This window comes from Orbicella faveolata, unplaced genomic scaffold, assembly GCF_042242905.1.
Source record: "Orbicella faveolata isolate gen_17 unplaced genomic scaffold, um_ofav_v1 contig_4, whole genome shotgun sequence".
NCBI lineage: Eukaryota > Metazoa > Cnidaria > Anthozoa > Scleractinia > Merulinidae > Orbicella > Orbicella faveolata.
The window spans coordinates 4,755,828-4,767,852 of record NW_028301569.1 but is presented as its reverse complement, the minus strand read 5'-3'; the positions used below and the strand labels follow the sequence as shown (position 1 = coordinate 4,767,852).

Here is a 12,025-nt window from a genome sequence, read left to right as displayed (position 1 = left end):
CTCCCGGGCAGGGTATCGTCTTTCAACCGTTTTGGTCATAAATAGGGTATCGATTTGGGCCGTTTTGGTTATAACTAGGGTATGGTTTTTGCACTCTGGTCTTGAATCTGGTATGTTTCTTAGAAGCTACTTTTTCATCATTATCAACAAGACTGTCAACAAAAGCCCTTCATAACTTACGTTGAGGCTAACTGTGTCAGCTGCAATGGTCAAAAATAGGCTATCAAATTTTTGTGCAGGTCATAAATAGGGTAGCGAAAAATGCAGATTTTGGTTATTGCTAGGGTAAGGGTTTAGAAGTGGGCTGCACACCCCCACCCAACTTTTCTGAAAGTACCCCACCCCCCTCCCCCCTCCCCCCACCAGGATTACCCTGTGACCCGATAGACTAGCATCCCACCGACGAGGGACAGGCAATACTCCTTAAGAGCAGCTTCGCCTAAATATCAACTAGACTTGGAAATAGCGAAAAAATCGAATTTCTTCAAACTCGCCCAGAATGAAGCCCTACGGGCACTAGTTACAAAAATATCGTTTTAAGTTCGATAAATCAAAAATTATTTTTTTCCGCAATTTTTTCGTTTCGATGCCCCAAATCGGCCAAAATCCATCGAAAATGAGCGGCATATTCAGAGGCTCGTAAACTCAAAAGTAAAAATCTTCATTACAAACTGATTGCACGTCGTATTTGTACTTCCTTTCTTGTCTATTTAGAGCTAAATAGATCGTAATTTGATGAGAACTTAAATATTTGACGAATTTTCTAAATTAACGACCCAAGACAGCTTTACAAGAGGTCTACATTTAGCCTATTTTCAAATGCTAAAAAGGCGTTCTGGTACACGGCTTTTCCCAAAACGACTAGTTTGGTGTGAAAGAGCATTCTTTCTTCTTCAAATTAGTGAAATAAAATTTTTGGGTAAATAAAATCGCGAGCGCTGAGATAGCGAACTAAATGCAACACTTCTTCCTGAAAACGTGACCTTTGACCCGAGCGTAACGAAACCGATTACTGCAAGAAAACCCGGAAGAAAAGCAAATGCTTCGTTATTTTGAAACAATTTCTAGTGATATCTCTCCGAAACCATGATTGCAAGAAACTGTTTCCAGATATGAAATCTTACAGGGTCAAAAAAGGAGCTAAAGGGCGCATTTTGACACAATAACTTTGTTTGCTGAGAATTGAAGTCAATGACCGTTAACAAATTCCAGTGAAATTTGTAAACTTGAAGTATGTTAGCCGATACTTACCTGAATATTTATATTGATAGAAGAGTCGTCTTCTTGGATTAACCTTCAAAAGAAGCAGGATCCAGATTTGAAAACCTCTAAAAGAAGAAATGTTTAATGTTCCGTGACCTGCCCGCTGCTATAAATTAGCTTAAATTCCATGCACATGCCGACCGCATGTTTGTCGTAAAACCAACTGAACTCCACTGACAATTTCCATGGGCAACCCCAAAATAAACAATCCCCAAAAATGTAAAGTGAAATTGGCTGTCTTCATGAACAGTTAGAAGCTAGAGTCAAGTTCCATTACCTTAAAAGTGCTTGAATTTATTTGTTTGCGTCGACTTTGTCCACTACTCTCACGTTCGAATGCCGCGAATCGGTCACGCCAAAACAGTGCAGACCGTGCAGACTGCAGACAACACCGCGGTCAAACGTCGGCATGCGCAAATTGGTACATTTTTTGGCAGCCGCGCGCCAATTTCTCGCGCAAAAATTTAAAGGAAAACATGGGAAACAACCGGTGTCACGCAAAATTTACGAAAAAAAAATTGAAAAGTTCATAGAAATCTGTAAAAGGAAAAGAAAGCAGGTAAAAGGAAAACTTAAGACTTTTCAGACACAAAGTTTATTAAGTTACCGGTATTCTGTTGATTTACCATTTTGTTTTGAGCTTTACCAAAAAAGTTTGTAAGTCTTAAAACCCGTGTCATGCTACGAGCCGACGGCGTAGTATATTTTTATTTGTTTTTATTAATCACACGATGCGTGACGCCGGAAACGGACGACAAACGATGTGTAAAAGAAGGAAAAATGGGAGAAGAAAAAGACAATTGCAGTGATTCAGCTTCGCTCAGACGAGCTGGAAAAATTTTGGCAAGGACTGAGGGATTCCATCCGGATCCTTGATTTGTCTGAAGCACAGGAACGAGATGAATCGAAACGACAAACGAAGTTCATGTCCATCGTCATGGGGGCATAGCTGGCCAAAATAGCGATCCCAAACCGACTGTACCTGGTCTTTGACCAGGTGGGAAAAGCTTTTCTAAACTACAAACCTGGAAAAAACTGGTGCACTAAGTGCAAAGTCGAGGCGGACAAAAAATTCAAGGAACACGGAAAATACATACCACGGAAAAGAAAGACCTGCAACAAGCAGAAGGTAGAACAATTTTTAACTCTCAAGTCATTTCTGTTAGCTCTCGTTGTACCGGCTAAAACATAAACAAATATATAAATAACGAGGAAAATGTCATTTATAGGATACCGATGACCCACGAAAAGAACAGTGTCATGAAAATATTTTGGCCGCCTTTTAGTTGCTCCACTGCTCGCACATGCGCAGACGTTTGACCGCTGTGTTACTGCAGACACTTGTTTGGGCTTTTCATTGTGACTCTTTTTTTTGGGTCTAGTTACAAAATAGTGTTAAATATATCTGAAAGTCTGTCATTTATCCACAGGCTGTACAAGCGCAGAATTGACTTTTGATTCAATAGACAAACGCGTACAAGACTTTGTATGGGAAACTTACTCAGCCTGCACGGTCTGCAGTGTTTTGGCGTGACCGATACTACGCAGTATTCGAACGTGACAGTAACTACTGAGTGAACAAAGTAGAATCAAGCACCTTTAAAAGGTAATGGAACTTGACTCTAGCTTCTAACTGTTCATGAAGACAGCCAATTTCACTTTACATTTTTGGGGATTGTTTATTTTGGGGTTGCCCATGGAAACTGTCAGTGGAGTTCAGTTGGTTTTACGACAAACATGCGGTCGGCATGTGCATGGAATTTAAGCTAATTTATAGCAGCGGGCAGGTCACGGAACATTAAACATTTCTTCTTTTAGAGGTTTTCAAATCTGGATCCTGCTTCTTTTGAAGGTTAATCCAAGAAGACGACTCTTCTATCAATATAAATATTCAGGTAAGTATCGGTTAACATACTTCAAGTTTGCAAATTTCACTGGAATTCGTTAACGGTCATTGACTTCAATTCTCAGCAAACAAAGTTATTGTGTCAAAATGCGCCCTTTAGCTCCTTTTTTGACCCTGTAAGATTTCATATCTGGAAACAGTTTCTTGCAATCATGGTTTCGGAGAGATATCACTAGAAATTGTTTCAAAATAACGAAGCATTTGCTTTTCTTCCGGGTTTTCTTGCAGTAATCGGTTTCGTTACGCTCGGGTCAAAGGTCACGTTTTCAGGAAGAAGTGTTGCATTTAGTTCGCTATCTCAGCGCTCGCGATTTTATTTACCCAAAAATTTTATTTCACTAATTTGAAGAAGAAAGAATGCTCTTTCACACCAAACTAGTCGTTTTGGGAAAAGCCGTGTACCAGAACGCCTTTTTAGCATTTGAAAATAGGCTAAATGTAGACCTCTTGTAAAGCTGTCTTGGGTCGTTAATTTAGAAAATTCGTCAAATATTTAAGTTCTCATCAAATTACGATCTATTTAGCTCTAAATAGACAAGAAAGGAAGTACAAATACGACGTGCAATCAGTTTGTAATGAAGATTTTTACTTTTGAGTTTACGAGCCTCTGAATATGCCGCTCATTTTCGATGGATTTTGGCCGATTTGGGGCATCGAAACGAAAAAATTGCGGAAAAAAATAATTTTTGATTTATCGAACTTAAAACGATATTTTTGTAACTAGTGCCCGTAGGGCTTCATTCTGGGCGAGTTTGAAGAAATTCGATTTTTTCGCTATTTCCAAGTCTAGTTGATATTTAGGCGAAGCTGCTCTTAACACTTAATGCTTAGCTTTAGCTCACCTGCCTACTCTTTATATACAGTATGTTGGCAGACAAGCCTTGATTGTATGTTCCTGCAATAGCATGTTTACATGTCAATGGGGTATCAACAATCCACACAATTTGGGTGACTAAATGAAACTTTATTGTAAACTCTGCCAAAATTTCAATTTTTGCACTCACAATTGACAGCAATCAAGTGATAATCAAATGTTTCATGTAGCTATGCTATGAAACTCTCATCTCAGTGAATCAGTGAGAGGCAACTTACACAGCAGTTTCTCTTGGCTCTTGTTTTAGCATCTGAAGGCACTGATATAAGCCATGACACAGGTAATGAGCCACACACATCTTGCTTCAACCCTTTGAAGCTTAGTTAACAAATAAGCCATGTGTTACTGTCAATAAACATGGGATTTTAAGAACGCTTATGATATACAGCAAGTACTGGTAGTACTTGCAAATGTGTTTACATTTCTCTCGAGTGTTCCCAAATGCTCATGCATTTTCTACCAGTATGTGACTGAGGCACAATGAGGTTAACCCTACTGGGAGCACCAACCCACAAGACATGGCCAGACCATAGCACGGGAACTCCGTGAACTCTGTGTCCTACTCTGACAAAAATATATGAAGCAAGACTTGCCTCAAAATTTTGCTGCGGTCAATCAGTTGACCATGGAGGCCTGGGAGAAAGCCATACAGGAATTAGGCAAATGCAAGACCTGGTTTTCAAATTTAGATTCAAGTCAAATGAATGATTGATATTTGAGACTGAATTTTACTTACACGAGGCTGCTGGAAATGTGGCACAGTTTTTGTATCTTATGCAACACCTACCAAATTTTTATTGTTAAAACTAAGACTACACAATCGCAAAACACGTTCATGTTTTTGCATTCAATTTTATTAAATACAAAGGTGTTCTAGACATGATAAGTTTAAAAATGTGTTATTTATGATTCTTGTAGTTTGCTTTTCACATTGTTGGCACTCCACCATATCAACAATGCTGCTACAACGGCAATGAACTCAGTTTGAACGTAAAGTCCCTCACGACCAGCACCCTGGAAATAAAATGATTAATGTCAAACACAATACTGTGACAAAAAAAAAAAAAAAAAAAAAAAAAAAAACTTGTGGAGTGCCCGAGCTGCAGTACAATCATTTTCAATAATTCCTTAGCTCACCCAAAGACATTTCAGAACTTCTTAGAGGATTAAGTGTTTAATCACAGTCAGCATCATGGTAGCGATTGTGTTCATCATAAAGTCTTTGGGTAGAAACTAAAATTGATATTTTGGATCCTTCTCTCTTGGGCCTTGTCAGACACACTTATGGTTAATGTGGTGATTGTTAAGTATCTACTCGCAAAACAATGAACTGTACAAATACATGTACACTTCTCACCGGATGGTTGACGTCAATTGTGAACAAAGCCTTTGCCTCACTTACTGTACCACTTCTTTGTGCCTAAAACAAGAGTAATTCAAAAAAGATAATCAGTCACAGAAGAAAAATGATCTTACCATTTACAGTGTACATCTACAGTGGATAACACACAAAATCCACAACAGGAACAGTCCTGTTATGTACAAAAAAGCACAACTGAGCAAGTCCCAGTAATCAGACAGGAAGTATATTTTGTAATCATTCATTCTCATTGGATTGACAGATTATACAAGTCATCATATACTGGCTTGCCCTTATACTTACATTATGCCCCAGTTGAACAATTCCCCCACCCCAACCAACATGTTCAGAACAATTTGTTTAAATAGAGGGTTATGAATTTTGTTGTCTAGGTACCTTTCTGTAGGCAGCATATCCTTCATCATCATAAAAACTCAATTTGTAGATACCAGCTTTGGCTTCTTTGTGTTCCTCTGCCCAGCTGACCTAAGTTACACATTGGAAAACAACACTTTGTCATTTTGAAAATGATGATGTTAAAGTTCATTCAAGTGTTTAATGGATCTGTCTCAGTTTGGGCAAAAAGGCTGCAACTTTATAACATTGCAAGAGGAGTTATTGTGATGCAATCAACAACATTTTTTTTCTTTAGCAACATTTCTTCCCTTATAGATTGGTTTTCTGTGGGTAGGCTAAAAAGAATTGGATACAATGAAATGTTCATTGAAATACCATTGTACAAACTGGTTACCGCTGGTTGTGACAGTTTAATTTGTGTGGCCTTGGAAACTCCTTGTGTTTTACATGAAAATTGATATCATCACTGTACCTGTACATGACACCTTGAAGTCTTCCAAAGACATATCAGAATACATTTAAGTGTAATCATGAGCTAACTCAGGGTAGCTGATTCACATTCATCACAAGTCTTTGGAAGATATCACTGTACAATATAGAAAGATACGGCTTCTTGAAAATTACTGTCAAAAAGAAAGCAGTTACTGCTGAAACTTAAACAAGGCATTTGACCAGGAATTTTATTAAGCCCATGGGCAAGTTGACCAGCTTCAATGAAGATTTTGCACACCTGGTTTGACCATCTGGCAAAAAGTGTTTCTTACAAAGAAGTTCAGTTGAAACAGTTTTGCCTGCCTGTGAAAACCAGTTACCAGCCTGCTGAAACCATTGATGACAACAACCACCAACCATTCTATTGTACCAGATTAACAAGAAAAGAAACCCCTGGATCTGACAAAAGCATTTTCTGAAATTACAGAATGGTATGGATATCATTCTGCCTTAAACTGACCTGGAATTTTGCATCATCTGTGGATCTTGTTACAGGTAAAACTCGCCCATTCACTTCAGCATACAAGTTTAACTCCTAGTTTAAACACAAAACAAAGGGAAAAAATATATTAGTTTTACAAATAAACTTAATGTGATGTTGTGGTGTTGTGGCACTACAGCAGAATCTTGCTATCTCAAACTTACTCAACTATCTGCTATCTAGAATTCAACTCACTGTCCCTTGGATATACTTTTTCACACACTAGCTATCAGCTACTTCAAACTCAAACTATGCCAAGTTTACATTTAAGAGTTAAGGACAACAGGGTTCAACTGCACAATCAAAGTTATCACCAGCAATTTCTTTCATATTGTTAATTTAGACAAGCCTATTCCAAAGACATATCAGAAAATGTAAAAATATAATCATACACTCATGGTAGCTGATTCACGTTCATCACTTACGCCTTTGGAATGATGTCATTTCAGTTTCAAGCATTGACCTACAGTCTACACAAATACTTAGGTGTACACAAGTTACACCGTCAAGCTCTACAAAATGAATACTACAAACAGTATGAAGTTTCTTGGTTTTGAACAGTCCTGCAAAAATTGGCTTTCTTTTTTCACTTTGCTAGTGAAGGTTGAGGCGATAAACATACCTAAAATTGTATGTGTTTTCTTGCTTGAGCAACAATTTCAAGGATCCAAAAGACTTGCAAATAGATTTTTCATACCAACAAACAGTTAAAAACATTTTTGGACAGCTACTGTACCAGTAGCTTAAACAAATCTTAAACCTTACTCCACACACTCATTTCCACATTCATTCCTTTACCTTAGCATTATTGTCGCATTTGAGGGAAAATTCAACAATAAATACACTTTCTGAAGACAGCAAAATGTTCCTTGTGGAGTAGATTTCTGGTGTGGGCTTAGCTCCAACACAAGTATCACCTGAATTCAAGAGAAAGATAATCCCAACACTAAGATGAATCGAAAGTAGTTGAGATTTTTTTGTGACAAATGCACAAATTGAAAGGACAATGATCTTTCTCTGGAGCCTCTGGCTCAAAAATATACAAAAAAGCCAGAATGCAGTCATTTTCTTAATAAATTTGATCAATGAAGTCTATAGACCACTGAAAGATCCAAATGAGTAGTAAAAATCCAAAAAAAAAAAATTCAAGATTAAAATAAGCCAATAAATCGCTGCCTCGTGTGTGAAACAAAAGGATTGAAAAATTACCATTAACTCGCAAAATATAGGCATTGAATTACTCTTTGAGCCTAAAGAGCAACTTTATCTTCCTGTATACGTTATTTACGGCTTACCAAGAGTATTTAGAGGTGCAAAAAGAGCTAAAACTGAGAGAAACACGCACAACGCCGCCATCTTGTGCCGCGTCCACGCTCGAAGAGAAAGAATAGTAGAGATCACGTGGCATTCACTTTTTGAGCCGTGATTCAAACCTATCAGCGGTTTTTATGAGAGTTTGGAAGAATGAAGGTGAAAAGAGTAAAGCATGCAAGAAAATTTCTGACTTTGTTCAAGAATTCCTTTGGGATCTTTGAGCCTTACCAAATATTAGGTAAGTAAGGGTATTAAATATCACTTCCTTCATAACACTTTGCAGTTTGGTGGCATTTTGGAGCTTGTGTCCTTTGCAATCGCTGAAAGAGTTAGTGCGTTTGACTGATCCACGTGCAACTGTACTAACTTATTTTTTATGTCGTTCTCTCTTCAGTTGATGGTACTTTCTGTCAGGCGGCATTGCAGACTAAAATCAATATCAAGGAACAGTTACCAAAATACTTAGATGGATCTATTCAGTTATGTATCCTTATATGCCTATATGAGCTTGTTGTCCTCAAGCTGTTATACATGTACAGGTATCTTAAAGAGTTTGGCAATTTAAAATTCCTTTGAGTTGTGTGTGGGTACTCACCAGTTAACCGAAACATCCGAAATTTTCAGTTGAAAGTCAATAGACCAATTTCGACATCTTAAAATTCAGTGTAAAACAATTGACCTCAGTACTTGGCTTGAGGGAATAACAGTTATTTACTACAGAGTTTGTGGGGTTTATTCCCCAGAGCCTCATGCTGAGGTCTATTGTGTTAGGCTGAATTTTAATATGTCAAAATTGGTCGATTGGAACAGTAATTTTTCTGGAAAATCTGTTCAGAAATTGTATGCTATCTCCAGTGGTACCCAGATGTAAAGCAAAAGATTAAAATCCTCACTCTAAAACACAATAGCGAAACAGTAATAGTTGATGCAGTAGCAAGAAAAGATAAAAAACCCAATTACTTCCAGGATTACATGTACATGTATTCCAAAGAAAAGGCAAGCAACTCTGAGGGTACATGTATTCCATAATTTCTGATGATAGACTAAAATGATACTTGTACCTCTAAGATCACTTGTACAGGGTATCAAACACACAAAATTCACAAAAAAAAAAACACTTGTTGGAGAAACATCCTATTTTATGCTCAAACAAATCCTTTGCACTTTCCCATCACTTTTTCCTGATGCAAAGGAAATAACTCCTGTACATGTATTTTCTGGTCAAATCACCAGTATGTTGGACTCAATAGTAAAGCTTGGAATTTAATTATTAAAAACTTTATAGTGGTCATTTGTGACATTGAATAAACTTGACTTAAATTAAGTGACAACAAGATGTGTGATAGAAGAAGGCAAAGCTCTTGGTCCTCAGCTGGCAGGTGCTGTGTTGATTGCAAAGAGATTCCAGCTACGAAAATGTGCCCATCATAAAGAGGCTGTCCCTGCTGCAGAATGTATCATGAGTATGATAGGTACAGTATAAGATATGGCTGGATATTGGCCTTGGTGGCCTCATTTTTTTTTTTTTTTTTTTTTTTTTTTGTGATTATATAGACTGAGACGGAGTCTCTGTCCATAAAGATAAACATGCAAAAAAAGAACTTGGCCAATATCCAGCCGTCTTGACCGCATACTTGTTCAATAACCCATATTTATCCTGACAAATAAGCTTTTTACGCACCACTGGGAGTCATGCCATGCTGACCGCCGCAAGCCTGGCCTTTATGCTAAAAATAAACTCCATAAAACATACAGTCTTGAGCCAAAAAGACAACACTAATGATACAGTCACAATCTCAAAAAAAGTGCTGAAAAAGACTAAATACATGTATTCTAAAGGGTTGGAGGGTGGTGGGGTCAGACTATGGCAGACTGCAACAATAACAGATGCCCATCTTCAGATCACAGAACCTTTATTAGCCCCAGGCCCTAGCAGTAAGAAAAACGTTTTCCACTTATTTTGTTTTAATCAGCTGGTGGAAAATAACACATAAGATATATAGATATATAGACAGTGAAACCTCACCATTCAGGCACCTCCCTCTCCCTCTCTGCTATATAGATGATCTCTTGGGCCCAGAGAAACCACAAGTCTAATCTCTGCATGTGCCTTAGTTTACACTTTACTGCAAGACACCCCTTATTGTAATTCAATGCATTTTTTTTTTTCTTCTTGGTCACTGATCGAGAGCCTACACTGTACCACATGACCTGCAAATAATTGCCTACAAAGAATTGTCTGCCCATGCATCATCGTCATTGTTTTATTCTCCTAGTGGAGAATTGGGCTTTTTCCTCTAATTGCTTCCAGGCTGTCCTATGATTCTCTGAATATTACATCTTCTTTAAGCTCCCTTTCCACTGTACTCCTCCATGTCTCTTTAAGTCGACATGGATTTCTTCTGCCTTCTGGCACCCATGTGAGTGCAATTCAAGGATGTAAATAATGATCCATTCTAAGGATGTGATCTAGCCATGTATATCTCCTCCTTGCCACCTGCACCCTTATTAGCTCAGTGCCCGCTCTTATTCTAATATCCTTGTTTGTTATGCACATTGGCTGGTAGATTGTTAGTATCCAACAAAGGCTCTTGTGTAAGAACACATCCAGCTTTTTCTCGTCCACTATAGTCATTCACCAGTTTCACATCCATAAAACAGCACTGAGAGTAAATTAGACTTAAAAATTTTGATCTTGGCTGTGCTGTTAACATTGAACGCAGTTATTAGAAAATACAGTATTGTGATTTCATTTTGTCAGTGTCTTGCCGATCAGTTATTTACCTCGGCCTTTGGCAAAGAATTGATCTGCTTTCTACAGACAAATCACAATATTTTCCTCAACCTCATCCCATAATTGTTAATTATTAACATTCAAGTTGCTTGTTTATCAAAGGAACTGAGAACCAAAATGGTTACTTTGTTGCATCACAGGATAGAACTTTGAGAAGGCATTTACAGAAAGTTCCAGGCAAGTACATGTAGTTAGCACAATTTGTTATTTTGTTGAGAATGAACATGTTGGTTAAACTTCTGCTACAATAAGTTTCCAGGTTGGTAGATAATGCTTTGTACCAGATCACATTCTGAAACTAAGGCAAACATTGACTTAAAAAAGCATAATTATTGGCATAATATCTGAACCTAATCGTACCTTTTTGGTACCCTTTGTTGGCATATCAGGGAGTTTGATTGAGCTAAAATTCCCATGGCAAAACCAAACAAACCTGATATGCCACAGAAGCATACCAGAACAGGTACGATTAGGTATGTACTGTTCCCAAGTTTGGCCAAGTGGCCATGATTCCATAACCATATCAGGTCAGTACTAGTGACTTGATATACAGCTGTCTAAACAATAGCCTCCATTTGGTGTGAAAATATGCTCAGTTTTTTTTCCATGGACATTACCTTTTCTGAGAAACGAACAGTTTTCTGAGAGCGAAGCTTGAGGAAAACTGTGAGTTTAGGAACAGATAATGTCCAAGGATAAATATCCAAGGACGTTTTGATGCCAAATGGAGACTCTTGTGTTTATTATCCTTCAAATATTTTTTGTAACAGGTGCAGTTTTGAAACTTGGGAAATATCACTCAGATATTCCCCAGTTTTAGCTGGGGCATAATTCACTCAACCTCACTGCCAGGGTCTCTCATCTCCCCATCCCACCAATCGCGCACAGGCAAAAATATTTGATGGATTATAATGCAGGATGTCAGGAGAGTAGACATGGCTTCTGATTGGCTAATTGCGAATTTGGGTATGGTAAACAGGTGTAATCATGAACAACTTTTATTTTGCAGGTGTGCCTCTTCTCTTTATAAATCGCAACACAATACTTCTTGAGAAACCTTCAACCACATCCCATCAAGCATCTGAAAAGGTTTGTTATCTCCTGTAAGAAACATGACTTCTTTATCATGTCTATCATGTCTAAGTGGCTAACCACACTAGCGCTTAGTTTCCAACTTCAATTTT

At 37.9% G+C, this 12,025-nt stretch overlaps 2 protein-coding genes and 1 non-coding gene across 4 annotated transcripts in view; 1 reads left to right on the top strand and 2 right to left on the bottom strand.

The window, feature by feature from the left end:
- Positions 1–4,875: 4,875 nt before the first annotated feature.
- Positions 4,876–8,139, bottom strand: LOC110060469 (translocon-associated protein subunit delta-like). The gene is made up of 6 exons (XM_020767252.2): positions 8,029–8,139; positions 7,532–7,650; positions 6,713–6,787; positions 5,800–5,889; positions 5,401–5,463; positions 4,876–5,057 (listed from the first exon to the last, which is right to left on the bottom strand). The coding sequence occupies exons 1-6, from the start codon at positions 8,087–8,089 to the stop codon at positions 4,947–4,949; spliced, it is 519 nt and encodes a 172-aa protein (XP_020622911.2). The 5' UTR covers positions 8,090–8,139; the 3' UTR covers positions 4,876–4,946.
- LOC149101132 (small nucleolar RNA SNORD61) lies at positions 5,188–5,261 on the bottom strand. Its single transcript, XR_016203288.1, has one exon. It is a non-coding gene; the product is annotated as a small nucleolar RNA SNORD61 (small nucleolar RNA).
- A 23-nt stretch (positions 8,140–8,162) lies between the features above and the next one.
- LOC110060512 (rRNA-processing protein UTP23 homolog) overlaps positions 8,163–12,025 on the top strand; it is a 34,338-nt gene continuing 30,475 nt past the window's right edge. For both annotated transcript variants that reach the window (XR_016203082.1, XM_089276215.1), the window contains exons 1-5: positions 8,163–8,285; positions 8,442–8,531; positions 9,373–9,519; positions 10,944–11,018; positions 11,851–11,930. Coding sequence is in view for 1 of the 2 variants with exons in the window: in XM_089276215.1 (XP_089132341.1) it covers positions 8,198–8,285; positions 8,442–8,531; positions 9,373–9,519; positions 10,944–11,018; positions 11,851–11,930 (480 nt within the window). In the remaining variant the exon portion in view is untranslated. The remainder of the gene's footprint in view (positions 8,286–8,441; positions 8,532–9,372; positions 9,520–10,943; positions 11,019–11,850; positions 11,931–12,025) is intronic.

Excerpts from the sequence above, each read along its gene's own strand:
- LOC110060469 (XM_020767252.2), bottom strand. The coding sequence starts at position 8,089 with ATGGCGGCGTTGTGCGTGTTTCTCTCAGTTTTAGCTCTTTTTGCACCT. Across the intron at positions 6,788-7,531 it reads AATGCGACAATAATGCTAAG|GAGTTAAACTTGTATGCTGA; the intron begins GTAAAGGAATGA and ends TGTTTAAACTAG. Across the intron at positions 5,890-6,712 it reads CAGATGATGCAAAATTCCAG|GTCAGCTGGGCAGAGGAACA; the intron begins GTCAGTTTAAGG and ends TGTGTAACTTAG.